At 37.1% G+C, this 16,020-nt stretch overlaps 1 protein-coding gene across 2 annotated transcripts in view; it reads right to left on the bottom strand.

The window, feature by feature from the left end:
* CCDC171 (coiled-coil domain containing 171) overlaps window positions 1–16,020 on the bottom strand; it is a 295,661-nt gene that overhangs the window by 238,635 nt on the left and 41,006 nt on the right. For both annotated transcript variants that reach the window (XR_013967748.1, XM_080819723.1), the window contains one exon: window positions 8,489–8,635. Coding sequence is in view for 1 of the 2 variants with exons in the window: in XM_080819723.1 (XP_080675849.1) it covers window positions 8,489–8,635 (147 nt within the window). In the remaining variant the exon portion in view is untranslated. The remainder of the gene's footprint in view (window positions 1–8,488; window positions 8,636–16,020) is intronic.

The following is a 16,020-nucleotide window of genomic DNA, read 5'->3' as shown; positions in this document are numbered from 1 at the left end:
ACCACCCAGGCATGCCGTAAAGCAAAATTTTGAAAGGTGTCTACATATGAAGAATTATAAATGAGTCAGAGGACTATACAAGTCCACTTACAAAATTCCTATAAATAGAATAAAAATTGAGAACACCTGGACTACCTTTCAAAGCTTCAAATTCTCTAAAAGCAGAGACCCAGTATTACCAAAAGTAATTACAGAGCAGCTAAGAAGAACCACAAAGTAAAACTAGTCTAAAACAATTTGATGTTTATAACATCAATCAATTAGAAGAGAAATTGGGGCAAATATTTTACAAAGAAAAAAAATCAATATTGAATTATCCAAAAATAAATCCTAAAGTTTAGACATTAGACATTTCCTCAATTCAGTCAAAACTGGCTTAATAAGAATTTTATCAGTGAAAAAGAAATCATTGTTACCTAGTACTTCTTCAAACCTGTAAGGAATTAAAATGCATTTAGTGATGATCATAAGGTTGCATAGCATCCTAAAAGTGACTTCTAAATGAGATTTTTAATTCTAAGTATATTCTGACTTTACTCTAATTTTTTAATGGGCTATCCATTTACAACATTTTTTTTTCAGAGACAGAGTAACATATGCTCACTTATGTGCACAAGCAAAGAAGACGGGCAGGGAGGGAAGGAAGAGAGAGAATCTCAGGCAGGCTCCATGTCCAGAGTGGAGCCTGATGCAGGGCTCGTTCTCAAGATGCTAAGATCATGACCTGAGTTGAAATCAAGAGTCCAAGCAACTCACCACATAATATTTTTAAATGATGATACATTCCTGAACTTACTGGCCTAAAAAAATGTTCATCACAAGTGATAAACTAAAAATATTATGTAGAATATAATCTAGTCTTTTATTTTTTCTCCGACTTTACATAAAATTAGGCCATGTATTTTAAGAGTGTGAGTCATTTTACCTTTGCCAAGTTCATGCTTGGCATTATTATTGAGAGTTCCTATACACCCCACACCAAGTTTCCCCTATTATTAACATCTTATATTCACATGGTACGAACAACCCATTAAAATGGACAGTGAATCGTAATAGGTATTTCTCCAATAACATACAAATGGCCAATAAGCATATGAAATGGTATTCAACATCATTAGTCATTAGAGAAATGAAAGCCAAGACCAAAATGACATACCATCATACACCAACTAGGGAGGCTATCATTGAAAAAACTGATTGTAACAAGTACTGGTGAGGCCCTGGAGAAACTGGAACCCTCATGCATTGCTGGTGGAATGTAAAACAGTGCACCACTGTCTAAAATAGTCCGAGAGTTCCTCAAAAAATTGAACACAGAATGACACACATGACCTAGCAATTCCGCTCCTAGGTATAGACCCAAGAGAATTGAAAACATGTTCACATGAAAACCCATATACAAATGTTCAGAGGCATTATTCATAATAGCTGAAAAGTGAAAACAACACAAATGCCTATCAACTGAGAAATGGACACACAAAATGTGGTATATAATACAGTGGAATATTATTCAGTACTAAAAAGGAATGAAGTCCTTATACCTGATACAACATGGATATCTTGGAAACATGCTAACTGAAAAAAGTCAACCACAAAGCCCACATGTTGTATGATTACATTAATAGGAAATGTCCAGGATAGGCAAACCTATAGAGGCAGAAAGCAGATTAGCAGTTGTTTAGGGCTGAGAGAGATGGGGGAACAGAAGAGTCACCGCTAATAGTATGGGGTTTTTTCCTGAGTTGATAAAATTGTCCTAAAATTGATTGTGGTGATGGTTGCACAACTCTATGAGTACACTAAAAATCACTGAATTGTACACTATAAATGGGTAAATTTATAGCATGTAAATTATATCTTAATAAAGATATTTTAATACCATCAGTATGAGAAGTTTAACCTCCAGATGCCCACCTCCACGCCAAGCAGCCAAACAACAACCCTTTCTTAACCACTACACAAACTGGAGGTTTATTATCTGGAAGATGTGAATCTGAACCAGAGGTTACACACAGGGATACACAGAGCGGGGGTGAGGGGCAAGGGGTACACAAGGCTGAAACCAGGGGAAAGTCTGGGTACCGAACAGTATGATATGCAGATTCTTTCTCCATGTCCTTCTTCCATGTTATAACCACCAAAGACAAAATAGCAGAGCACTCTGCAGAAATTAGAGAAACGCAGAGAAGACCTACAGATTATGACATTCAAATTCTGCAATGAAACATCTGCCATAATTCCCTATCATCCTACAGTAATGCTTCCCGAAGCTCCATACTGGTATTCAACTGTCTACTCCACATCTCCATGTGAATGGCTACCAGGCATGCCAATGTAACATACCTAAAGCAAATTCCTGACCTCTCCCAAATCTATGCCACTTGCCTTCTTTGCCAGTTGAGTAAATGGCAATGCCATTCGCCCATTTGCTCATGGCAAAATCTTTGGTGTTATCCTTTACTCCCTCCTTTTTTCTCACAAGCCAAGTCCAATTGATCTGCAAATTCTACTGGTTCTATCTTCTAAAATACATACAAATCCAAACTCCTCTACACTATATATCTCATCAAGGTAAATATAATAGTCTCCTAAATGGTCTCTTACAATCTATTCTCCAAAGAATATACAGAATGATGCTTTTAAAATAGAAAACAGGAAGCATGTCAGGCCTCCATTCAAAACCTTCCAATGGCTTTCATCTCACTCAAAGTGCTTACAATGAATTACAGAAGATCATCAAGACTGTAAAATCTGCCTACCATTCTGTCTATCCTACTAGCCTTTCCATTTCAGTCGCAATGACCTACTTGCTATTCCTCAAACCTTCCAAGCACACTCACATCTCATGGCCTTTGCACTTTCTATATCTTCTACCTAAAATGCTCCTCCTCCAGAAATCCACATGGCTGTCCCTTTCCTTCTCTGGGTCTCTATTCAAATGCCATCTTATCAAGTCAGCCCTCTATGACCACTAACATAAAAGGGTAACCAACCTGTCTCATCACTCATTACTTCCCCTAGTCTGCTTTATTTTTTAAGAGTTATTTATTTATTCGAGAGAGAGAGAGTTGGAGGGAGGGGCAAAGAGAGAGGGAGAGAATCACAAGCAGACACTCGGCTGAACATGGAGCCCGACACAAGGCTCGATCTCACGACCTTGAGATCATGACCTGAGCTGAAACCAAGAGTCAGGCACTCCACCGACTGAGCCACCCAAGAACCCCAACCCTAGTCTGCTTTATTACTCTCCACAGGGCTTATCATGCTTTGTTTCATTTAATGTATGATTCTCCCTGACTAGAGCGTCAGCTTCAAGAGGGAAGACATGGGGCGCCTGGGTGGCTCAGTGGGTTAAAGCCTCTGCCTTCAGCTCAGGTCATGATTCCAGTGTCCCGCGATCGAGCCCCGCGATCGAGCCCCGCGATCGAGCCCCGCGATCGAGCCCCACATCGGGCTGTCTGCTCAGCAGGGAGCTGGCTTCCTCCTCTCTCTCTGCCTGCCTCTCTGCCTACTTGTGATCTCTGTCTGTCAAATAAATAAATAAAATCTTAAAAAAAAAAAAAAAGAGGGAAGAGACTTTGTTTTGTTCGCTGCTAATGCCTCAAGCACCCAAAAGTGTGCCTAATACTCTCCATAAATACTTACTGAACAAACAAATGAATACAGTAGTCATAGGAACAGGATGCTATTTAAAAAAAAAAAAACAGTACAGAGAACAAGAGCTCTCAGAAATTAAAAATGAAAAGGAAAATATTCAATAAGAAAATTAGAAAGTCAAGTCAAGAAATGTCCCAAGAAGCCACAACAAAAAGACAAAGAGAAAGACAACAGAAAGGCAAAAGAAGTAAACCATCGATTCAGTTGATCTGACACTTGAATAATAAAAGCCTGAGAGAGAGAACAGTGAAAGCCCTGAGGAAAAAAATTACACAAGAGAATAATGCAAGAGAATTCCTCCAAATGAAGGGCATGCATTTCCTAACTAAAATGGTCACCATGAATTTAAAAAGATGTATACTAAGAAACATTATTTATATTTGATGTCCTGCAATTGCAGAGTCAGTGGGAACTCTATGGCACAAATAACTTGGTGTCCTCGCAAAAATAAGGAAAAAAGAAAGCTATAGACAAAGAATCTGTAGATTAAAAGAGATTTAAGAGACATATCAACTAGAGTGCCTGGATGGCTCAGTAGTTTGAGCAACAGACTCTTGGTTTCAGCTCCAGTGGTGATCTTGGTGTCGTGATCTCAGGGTCATGAGATCGAGTCCTGCGTAGGGTTCTGAGCTCAGTATGGAGTGTGCTCTCTTTCTCTCTCTCCCTCTTCCTCTGTCCCTCTCCCAGCTCACGCACACAATCTCTCTCTCTCAAATAAATAAATAAAATCTTCTTTAAAAGAGAGAGAAAAAAAATATCAACCAATTGTAATGTGTAACTGGAATTCTGACTCAAACTGCATTTATACACATTTACACCATTTATATCAAATCGTGGAACAATCTGAAATTTGAATAAAGCCTGGATATTTGATTGTATTAAGTGATGTTCCTGTTAATTTAGTTTTAATATTGAAAATGTGACTCTAAATAAAGACCCCTCATTTTTTTTAAATTGTAATAAATATTTATAGTTAAAATACTGTGACTGGGATTCATTTCACTATAAATATGGGAGAAGGGAAAGTGAATGGGGACATAAATGATAAAATATTAGCCATATATAGATCATTGTTGACGCTGGTGATGGATACATTAGGTTCGTTATACTATTCTGTTCACTTTTTAAAATGTGTTTGTTTAAAGCTTTCCATTTAAAAAAGAAGTTTGAAAAAAACAGAGGACCAAGAAAACTTACAGAGATGACAAGAATGAGGGAGGAAGATCACCAGCAAAGAAATACAAACCAGAATAACATTAGGCCTTTCAACAGCAACAGAAGAGCCTGGGAACGAGGAAGGTAAGACCTTCACATATTAAGAGAAAATGACTTTAAACCTAAAATTCTATATTTGGCCAAATTATATCTACTCTAATACTTTATTCATAAAAATCACGCTCAGAAACACAAGATCAGCTAAAACTGAGCTCTCATATACCCTTTCTTTAGCAGCTACTAGACTACATACGCCACTGGCATAAAAAACACACAGGGACCTAGGAAACAGGAGATCCAGCGGAGGACAATGAAGTCCCAGGTGATGGCTGAGCCATGAGCCAGAAGCCTCAAAGGGTGTGATGATTTTCTGATGAAGACCACATAAATTTGCCAAACACAGCTCCTGGAAGGCTTTATCCATTTGCCCTGTCAGCGCAAGACCCAGACAACTTTTAACATCTCCCTCACTGACACTGGGTGCTACCTTTTCTTTAGTCTTGGTATCATGACTGTTATAGCCTTTCTGACGTCAAGCATTTTTCGTATGTTTGCTATTCATCTGAACATCTTTCACATCTTCTTTGAAGTCCTTGGTAGATCTTTTTTCATAAAGGTTTTCTCCTTTTTCTTACCAAATAAGGGGGGGGGAATTTGGATAAAGAGATGTAGAGATAGAGACAGATCTACCCTTTGCTGTAAATATTTTTCTCACGTGTTTGTCTTTTTATTTTATTTGAAGTGGAGAATGTACATATATATGACTTTAATTTCTCCTAGTCAAAGCTATAAATCTGTTGATTTTGCTCCTCTGCTTTTATGATTAATAATAAGTCATACTAGACTCAGAGAGCAAAAAACGCTTCAAGTTTTTTTCTTCTTTATCAGCTTTTAATATTTTTACTCTTTTTAATCCAACTGAAACTTATTTTACAATATGATGTAAGCTGGGAATCTAATTTTATTTTAGTTAAATAGTTAACCAAATAGTTAAATAGTTAACCATGTTTCAAGATGATTGAATAATCTTTCCTATCCTCATTAATTTAAAGTGGTATCTTAATATACTAGATTTTATATATATTCTACAAGTCTACTACTGGCCTTTCAATCTGAACCATTGAAAATCTGGCCTTAGAGTTATGTACTTTTTGGCCACTCAACAATCTCTTTTCCCCTTCTTTTGGTACCAGAAACTGAATTTTCTTTATAAAAATTTCTTTTGAAATCTTGCCATTTGCGATGACATGGATGGAACTAGAAGGTATTATGCTGAGCAAAATAAGTCAATCAGAGAAAGACAATTATCATATGATCTCCCTGATTTGAGGAAGTTGAGAGGCAATGGGGGGTTTGAGGATAGGAAAAGAATAAATGAAACAAGATGGGATCGGGAGGGAGACAAACCATAAGAGACTCTTAATCTCACAAAACAAACTGAGGGTTGCGGGTGGTGGGGGGGGCGCGGGTATGGACATTGGGGAAGGTATGTGCTACAGTGAGTGCTGTGAAGTGTGTAAACCTGGCGATTCACAGACCTGTACCCCTGGGGCTAATAATATATTATATGTTAATTAAAAAATTTTTAATTAATTAAAAAAAAAGAAAAAAATTTCTTTTGGGGGGGCTTTAATTTTAGCAGAATTGAGAGAGATTTATTTGGGGCAAACTACCTCTTTCAATTGAATATTTTCTCTTTGGGATTTGAATCCTAAAGTGACAAAAAGAATGATACCAATTGTTACTGGTAAACAAATAAAATAAAAATTACTAATATCAATTCATCCTAACTTCCTCCATCATTTCTGTTCCCAAGACATCTGGGGATGCTCTGGGATTCATTTCTGAGTCTGATTCCCCAGCTTTCATCCTAATCACAAATGTGATTCCCATATTCCTCCAGTGAATTCCCTATTAAAGTTAGCCAAAGCTGGTTTCTGTTGCATACAAGGAAAAAAACACCACTGATATATTACTAAAGCTTTATAATAGATATTAACCTCTGATATAGTAAGTCTCCACTCATTTCTCTTATCAAAATATTTTAGGGACTCCTGGGTAGCTCAGTCGGTTAAGCATCAAACTCTTGGTTTCAGCTTTCGTCATGATCTCAGGGTTGTGGGATGGAGACCAACATTGGAGTTCATGCTAAGACCGGACTCGGCTGGAGATTCTCTGCCTCTCCCTCTGCCCCTTCCCCTTCTCAGGTGCTCGCACTCACGTGCTCTCTCTCTCTCTCTCCCTCAAGTAAATAAAATATTTTTTAAGATTTTATTTATTTGACACAGAGAGAGAGAGAGCGAGAGAGGGAACACAAGCAGGGGGAGTGGGAGAGGGAGAAGCAGGCTCCCTGCTGAGCAGGGAGCCCGACGTGGGACTCCATCCCAGGACCCTGGGATCATGACCTGAGCCGAAGGCCGACACTGAACAACCAAGCCATCCAGGTGCCCCAAATAAAATCTTTTTAAAAATGTATGAGAGACTCTTGTGTAGTAGCTCTTTAGTCTTTCACATGAATATCTGAAACTTTATTCCCAAAATAATTCCACTGAGTTTTTTATTGGAACTGTTTTAACCCATAATATAATCTAGGAAGGATTCATACCTTTTTAGTGCTGAGTGTCTCCAAAATGTCTCACCATTTTCTTTGAAGACTCTCAGTTAAATATGGTAACTTTTTAATGTGTCTATAATTAATTATATTCCTATTCTTGTCACGGTGCTGAAGAAAATTTTTTACATGTTTTATTCTCTGACTATTGCTGGAATGTAAGAATGTAAATAAAATTGTTACTTTTTTTTTCTTCCTGGCCTCCTTACTGAATGTTCTTACCAGTGTCAATAATTCTGAAGTTGATTTTCTTGACTATTCACAGTATAAGTGCATCATCTGAAAGGTTAAGAGTCATGCCTCCTTCTTTCCAGCAGCTGTACTTCTTACTGCTGCTATACTTCTCTGGCTAAAACTTCCAGAACAATGTTAAATGACAGCAGTGAGTTTAACTGGATTAGCTCTGGATTTTATCACTGAATTCTCCTTATAAATGTTTATTTACCTAATTACAATTATAAATTATGTTTAAGACAAATCTTCTTTACCTATTGAAATACTTAATTTCCCATAAACAAAAGGAAAGTTTAAAAAGAAGAATTAACAAATAGATTTCTCTCAAAATTAAAGTGATTGTACCATTCTCTCATCAAAATGATAACTTTCATTTGTAACTTGATGCTTCTTTCCCATCTAAAGTCTCACCTGAAATGCATTCCACAAAACCATGCAGTTAGTATATGATCCAATCTACAAAATTAGAATTTAATATTATGTGTACAAAATCTTTTCCTGAGTTGCTTCCTCAATCTTATCATGTAAACAATTACCCTCAAACTTTCCAAATATTCCATGGGAATTAACTGTTAAAAATGGATAAATTTTAAAAATTAGGGGCAAAATATAATTTACTCAAATATAAAGTTTTCAAAGAAGCCAGATATTCAATACAAATAAATGCTGAAAAAAAAAAGTTTTATATTTGATAGCAGAGTAAAACTTTTTCTGACCTTAAATTACTAACTGGACAACATATATATGTTTTAAAAGAATGAGAAAATATACCTCAAATTCTTTTCTAAGACGTTCTTCTCGTTGAGTGCTAAATTCGAGTTCACTTGTTTGTCGCCGCAGAAGATCAGAGCAGTCCATGTGCTCAGTTTCTAATTTTTCTACCTTCTTGTGCATATTTTGTACGGCATTATCTTGCTCCTGGAAAGTAATTCATTTTTGCATCAATACAGTTTATAAGCCAACAATGATAAAAACGTATTTCATAGAAGACAGTGAGTACACCTGTGCTTCAACCACAAAAATAGGTTAATTTATACAGTTAACTCTTGAACAATATGAGGATTAGGGACACCCACCCATGAGCAGTCAAAAAATCTGTATATAACTTTTGACTCCCCAAAAACTTGGCTACCAATAGCCTACTGTTGATAGGAAGCCTTACTGATAACACAGTCAATTAACCCGTATTTTCTATGTTTATACGTATTATGTATTGTATTCTTATAGTACTTAGCTTTTTCTTAATTTTTTTCAGTATTTCTAGGCTACACAGTTCATCTCCAAGTTTTTTCAGATTGTCCAAAATCTCTAAAAAGCCTTCCTACATATTCATTGAAAAAAAATGCATGGACTTATACAGTTCAAACCCATGTTGTTCAAGGATCTTATAGACACTTGCTCTCATAGGCAAAAGAGATCTAGATATTCCAGCAATGTTTCGAATATACACATATTCAAAAAAGCACGACTGGAGTTTTATAATTTGGGGGCACCTGGCTGGTTCAGTTGGTACAGCATCAAACTCTTGATCTCAGGGTCGTGAGTTTGAGCCCCAGGCTGAATGCAAAGATTACTTAAAAATAAAATTTTTAAAAAAGAATTATGGGAGTTTTACAATTTTAGAGCTCTAGTTAACACGTTACGGTTGAAAATGTATAAAACATACTATAACGTTATGCTAGTTCAATTGACCTCTGAGGGTATTTACATAATGCTGTAGTCCAAATGCCATTTATAATGTTTTCCCTGCTCATTAAAATTTTTAAATATTTTGTAATACAGATGTACATTGCTCCTTTGTGTGAGAAGTGATTAGCTTGAATGCCTGATAATGGCCCTTGAGTTTTTATGTGAGCTCTTGGTACTTTAACTATGGTTATAGCTCTTTGAGTTGCATCCACTAGATGGCTGTGTTTCATTTCTTTCAGTTTTCAAGTTTTCAAATCTTTGCTGTATTATTGGAAGAAAAATAACATCAGGTAGTGTCCTACTGAAATCTCTCAATCTCCCTTCCCAAATAAACTCAGAAATCAGAGTTGAATGTTATGAAAGTTCAAACAGGAAGTTAACACGCATATCCAAGTATTTTCCACAGGTCAATGTCTACATTCATTGTTCCCACTTAGGTCTCTGAGGCAAGCTCCTTTCTCACCTTCCTTCACCAGCACAATCTTATTCCAGGACAGACATGCACATACGGCTCCAAAATGGTTTCAAGTATTGCCAGCCATTCAAAAGGTATCATCAGAAGATGACTGAGAATGTCCCAAGCACCAAATACAATTCTCTATAAAAGACTCTAACTTGGAAAGCACCAGGCAGTACCGTCCACAGTCAAAGGATGAAGAACAAAACTTCACGTAATTCCTTCTCTCCATACCCCCTCACTCATGAGATTACCACTCTGTAGCTGACTACCCATGAACTCTTAAGAATAATTTTCTTCAGGTAATGGAAACATCTTAATATACAGAAACTCATCTCCTCACACATTTTCAATCCTTAAACTAGCACAGATAAGAGCAATCCTGGACAACACAGCAAAAGTGTGCCAGCAGCCAGCACTCACAGTTTTGTTTTGTCTTTTTTTTAAGATTTTATTTATTTATTTGACAGACAGATCACAAGTAGGCAGAGAGGCAGGCAGAGAGCTTCCTGCTCAGCAGGGAGCCTGCTTCCCCTCTCTCTCTGCCTGCCTCTCTGACTACTTGTGATCTCTCTCTCTCTCTGTCAAATAGATAAATAAATTAAAATTTTTAAAAATAAAATAAGTTTTCCATTCTAAGGGACACCTGGGTGGCACAGTTGGTTGTGCATCTGACTCTTGGTTTCAGCTGGGGTTGTGGTCTTGGGATCCTGGGATCAGCCCCATGTCAGGCTCCAGGCTTGGTGCAGGGTCTGGTTGGGATTTTCTCTCCCTCTCTCTCTGTCCCTCCCACTCATGCACACTCTCTGTCAAATAAAAAAAATAAAATCTTTAAAAAAAAACAGAGAGAGAGAGAATAAACCTTCAAAATATCTTCAGAGTACAGAAGCAATTTCAGAATGGCAAAGTAAGGACAGCCAAAAATTCTTCCCTCCATAAAAGCAGCAAAAACACTGGCAAAATAAAAATAAAAATTAAAAAGGCCAAAATCAAATTCTTTATGACTGGAAATTAACCATAGGCTTGCAATAATCTTATCAATAAGCACTTATTCAAGAAAATCAGCTGAATCTCTGTAAGAATGGTGAACTTGGTAGCATTTTAACTTGCCCCAAATCCATGCCCCTTTCCACCAGCTCCTAATAGCCTTGAAAATCAGTATTCTCAATACAATAGCCAAGATATGACAACCTAAGTGTCCATTAATAGATGAATGGATAAACAAAATGTTACACACCCACACACACATATACATAGTGGAATAGTATTCGGCCATAAAAAAGGAAGGAAATCCTGCCATCTGTGACAACACTGATGCATTCTGAGGGCATTAAGCGAAGTGAAATAAATCAGACAGGAAAAGGTAAAAACTGTGTAATCTCACTGACACGTGGAATCGAAAGAAACCAAACTCACAGAAACAGAGATCAGACTGGTGATTGCCAGAGCTGGAGGGCGGGGAATGGGAGAAATAAGTGAAGGTAGTCAAAAGCTATAAGACAGTAAGTTCTGGGGATGTTAAGTACAAGCCGGCGACTTTAGTTAACAATACTGTATTGTATATCTGGAAGTTGCTAAGGGAAAAAATCTTTAAAGTTTTCATCTCAAGGAAAAAAAAATGTATAACGATGTGACAAGAAAGAGCCTACTATAAGGAAAGTATAGTCCAAGAACAAGCAAGAGCTCGGGAAAGTTAACAACCCAAAAGAAGAAATGAAAATTCAGTAGAAAAGTTCCAACATGAAATTGGAGAAATCTCCCAGGAAACAGAAAAAATATATAAAAGGATGGAAAACAGAAGAAATTAAGGCTGTCAACTTTATGCCAAACTGACCTTAAAATCCAACCCAATTCCAATCAAAATTTCGCCAAGTTTCTGAGTGGAATATTACAAACTAAACCTCAAACTTATATGGGAGATTAAAAGGTTAAGAATAACTCTCCTCTCCCATTAAAAAACAAATATTAAGAAGATGGGGGGGTGCCTGGATGGTTCAGTCATTAGGCAGCTGCCTTCAGCTGGGGTCGTGATCCCGGGGTCCTGGGATCAAGCCCCTCATCGGGCTGCCTGCTCAGCAGGAAGTCTACTTCTCCCTCTCCCACTCTCCCTGCTTGTGTTCTCTCTCTTGCTGTGTCTCTGTCAAATAAATAAGTAAAATCTGTTTAAAAAAAAATATGGAGAGGGGAACTTGTCTTGGCAGATATCAAGACTTCCTCTAAAGCTATGATAAATAAAACAATTCCGTATTGATTCATAAATAACTTCAGAATACTGGTATCTTTTGTGAATAGAGTGATGGTGGGATAATGAAGTAATTCAGAATAGTCAGTCTTAATAATGCAACAATTTATTGCTTGTCTGTTTTTAATTCTGAAACAAATATGACAAACATGATCTTGATGGTAAATATTAGTATTTAATGGTATGGTACATGATGCCGGGTACTGGTCATATTAACCCCTGCTATTTTTTGTATGTTGAAATATTCGTTTTAAGTTTATGGTTTTATCAACACAATCCAAGACTGGGGTGCTTTATAAATAACATACAAGAAAATTCCAAAAGAGTTATAAAATAGTTCATGCAATTATATATCAAGAATAATTTCCCTCCTTGCAAATAAAGGTTTAGAAATTTTGTCACAGAATTTATTTTGTAATAAAACAAAAAGCTACCGGGATCCTGACAGTGAAAAAGTAAGTATGATGTGTGTGTGGGTGTGTAACACAATCATCATTAAGGACAATGGAAATTGAAGGAGTTTTTCCTTTATCCACTAGAGGGAGGTGTTGAACTTAAAATATTTTAAAATGAGGCTTTGAACTGACTGACAATCACAGGAAACCACATTCCGCTACTAGAAAATAAACTTGCTTTCTGTCCACATATTGCAGAAACATAGCCCCCAAACTATAATTTTTTATATGTACTCATATAAAGACTAAGACTCCAAAATACAGTTTTTAGGTCTGAAGAATTACAAAAGTTTGGTTAGAAACCTATCAGAGCTAAAGTAGTCCTCCTCCCTACCTTACAAAATGTATCAATTTAGCTAGTTACCACCCCAACCTAGTACATGCTTATCTCCTGAAATTCCCAAAGCCAGCACAGTTCTACAAAAAGAAATAGTGTTCGCAGCCACAAAATGTAAACTGGTACTAACTTTATAGTACCGATCATGATGAATCCATAAGCTTGCACACTAAGCAGTGACACATTAGGCATTTACACAGTTCAATCACTTGTCCTACAGCTCAAAGATATGGCCAGGAATGTTAGTGAATCATTTCTTCCGTTTTGTTTGTTTCTCTCTCTTTTTTTTAAAGTAAGCTCGCGGTGCTTGGGTGGCTCAGTTGGTTGGATGTCTACCTTTGGCTCAGGTTATGATCCTGGGGTCCTAGGAGACAGCCCTGCATCAGGCTTCCTGCTCAGTGGGGAATCAGCTTCTCCCTCTCTCTCTGTACTTCCCCCTGCTCGTGCTTGCTCTCTCTCCCTCTCATGCTCTCTGTCTCTCTCTCTCTCTCAAATAAATAAATAAAATCTTTTTAAGAATTTATAAAGTAAGCTCTACACCCGACACGGGGCATGAACTCACAACCCCAAGGCCAAGAGTCACATGCCCTACGGACTGAGCCAGACAGGCACCCCAAATCTCGATGAGAGCAAAAAATGTTTGAAGGAAATAAAATGTCTTTCAATAAGGGATTCCTCAATACATATTGGGAACGTCCACATGGCAGAAAACCATGCAAACACTATAAGAATAATATAAGGATGTCAAAAGATGGATACCAAACACAATGAGAAATAGAATTCTGTTTATGTAATACAGTGATAAATGTTTATATCCCCTTAGATAAGGAGTGGGATTTGAAGGGGAGTCATAGGACCTTCATTTTTGCTTTTAAGTTTCCCTAAATGAGAGCATTTTTTACAGTGAGCACAATATATAGTCATTTTACGAACTGACTATAAAGCTATTTCCTGATTGGAAACAAGGCAGTATACCCAGCGCCCGAGTCACTGTCTATGCCGCTCGCTTACACAGGGCACCAGTGGGCAGTTTCCTAGGTAACCGCAAAGAAATGCTCCTTGCCGCTCTAGACCATTTCAGGCAAACTTCTGAAATACTTCCTTCCCAGTGGAGCTTCCTCCAAGCTGTCCCTAGATCATAACTGTGCCTATGGGGTCATTCTTCCACACGTTGCCCTCCACTCCCTAACATCTGGCCTACTGAGGCCTAAGCCTGCCCTGATACCTTCTTTACTGCATCCCCACTCTCCCTCCTTTTCAGTGTTATGTTGTTATTTTCAGTCTACATTCCTCGTGTGTTTTGCCATTACAGACTCTGCCATCCCTTTATCACTAGACACTTAAACTGAATTTAGTCGATGAAGGAGGAAAGGATCATTTTATTCCCTGGTTGAGTTCTAGAATTTGGGGAACAAGATAAATACGAAAAAATATACATCTTCTAAAAGCCCTCAATCCTACTGATAAATTACACACTGAAGGGGCCCCTAGGTGGCTCAGTCGGTTAAGCAACTGTCCTCGGCTCAGGTCGGATCAGGTCATGATCCTGGGGTCCTGAAATCAAGCCCCATGTGGGGCTCCCTGCTCAGTGGGGAGCCTGCTTCTCCTTCTTCCTCTGCTCCTCCCTTTCCCTCCCTGCCCATGCTAATGCTCTCTGTGTCAAATAAATGAATAAAATCTTAAAAACAAAAGCAAGTAAAGCATCCTCAAAATTCCCATAGCTAGAGCAGGAATGAAGAAAAAATAAATAAAAACACAACAAACAGTTATTTTAAGTTAAAAATTTAATAAGTAGAGATAAAAAAATAAGAATATGTGTTTCAAAATCAATATAAATACTTTGTTTTTAAATTAAATTGGCTTTGATTTGTTTTAAAATTTCAAAGAGTGCTAAAGGAAGACATGGAGTTTTTATGTTCATCAAAAGAAGGCGTGCGTTTTAAAAAATGAGAAATACTTTTTTAAAATGAGGTAACTGCACTAGCGTTCCCATTAATATTCCAGAGAAGTACACCTCTATTTAGCTTTTCAATTACTAGGAAAGAAAAGAGACACAGCATAAAATTAAGATTTTTTTTTAATAGTGGGACTGAATTCTAAAGCCCAGATGAAAGAAATACTACACCTGCTTTGTCTGTTAAAGATGGGATTTCACTTAGGGTTTTTTTTAACGTATTTTAAAAGCTGAATTCCCTTAGAGAGTTACACAAAGAGAACACTATACCATACTAACATCTAATTATACGGTGGAAACCTAAACCCATCAATAGCCAACAGAGAAGAGAATTTCAATCTATCCTCGACTTGTTTAAAGAAAGACTTCTAAAAAAATACAAATAGTTTCTTAAACTTGTTTTAAAAAGGAAAAACGGTTTTATTTTGTTAATGTTAAAAGGACAGGAAATTGAGAGACTGAGCTCTGAACATTTCAGTGACACAATACAATAAAATGTATCTTACACTAATATTACACTGTATGTTAACTAATTGGAATTTAAACAAAAACTTTAAAAAATTATCTTACAAAAGGTCATAGTAACTAAGGAGTATATTCCCTATTCTTTCCCATACATAATAATTAAAGCCTGATACCAGGGTGCCAGGCTGGCTTGGTTGGGGGAGCATGCGACTCAATCTCAGGGTTGTGAGTTCGAGCCCCATGCTGGGTGTAGAGATTACTTAAAAAAAATAAAATAAAATCTTAAAAAAAAAAAAAGACTGATACTTTATTCCTTTAGTATTTCATAATATAAAGTCACATACGTCTCGCCTAAGGTTTATAGGATTGACCAAGAAACTGCATCTAAAATCACATCACTCCCACATTTAAATATAAAGCCTTCTGAATCATATTTTACAAGTTTAGGGCTTCTGACTATTGGCACTGGAGATTTCTGAGTGTTCAGAAATGAAGAGGTTATTTTCATTTACTTATGTTTACTTGTTTGTTTCAGGTAGACTTTAAGACAATTATCAACAACAGTTCAAGTGTCAGCCATTCTGTGATGATTTCCCCAATCTCCTAGGCACTTAATCAATTTCTCTTTCATGACCCCATAGCATTTTGTTCAAACTTTTATTATATTCCAATTTCTCTCTTTACATGTCTCTCTGTTTTAAGAT

Source organism: Martes martes, assembly GCF_963455335.1.
Source record: "Martes martes genome assembly, chromosome: 12".
NCBI lineage: Eukaryota > Metazoa > Chordata > Mammalia > Carnivora > Mustelidae > Martes > Martes martes.
The sequence above is the reverse complement of the archived record's forward strand: the minus strand, read 5'-3'. Positions and strand labels throughout refer to the sequence as shown.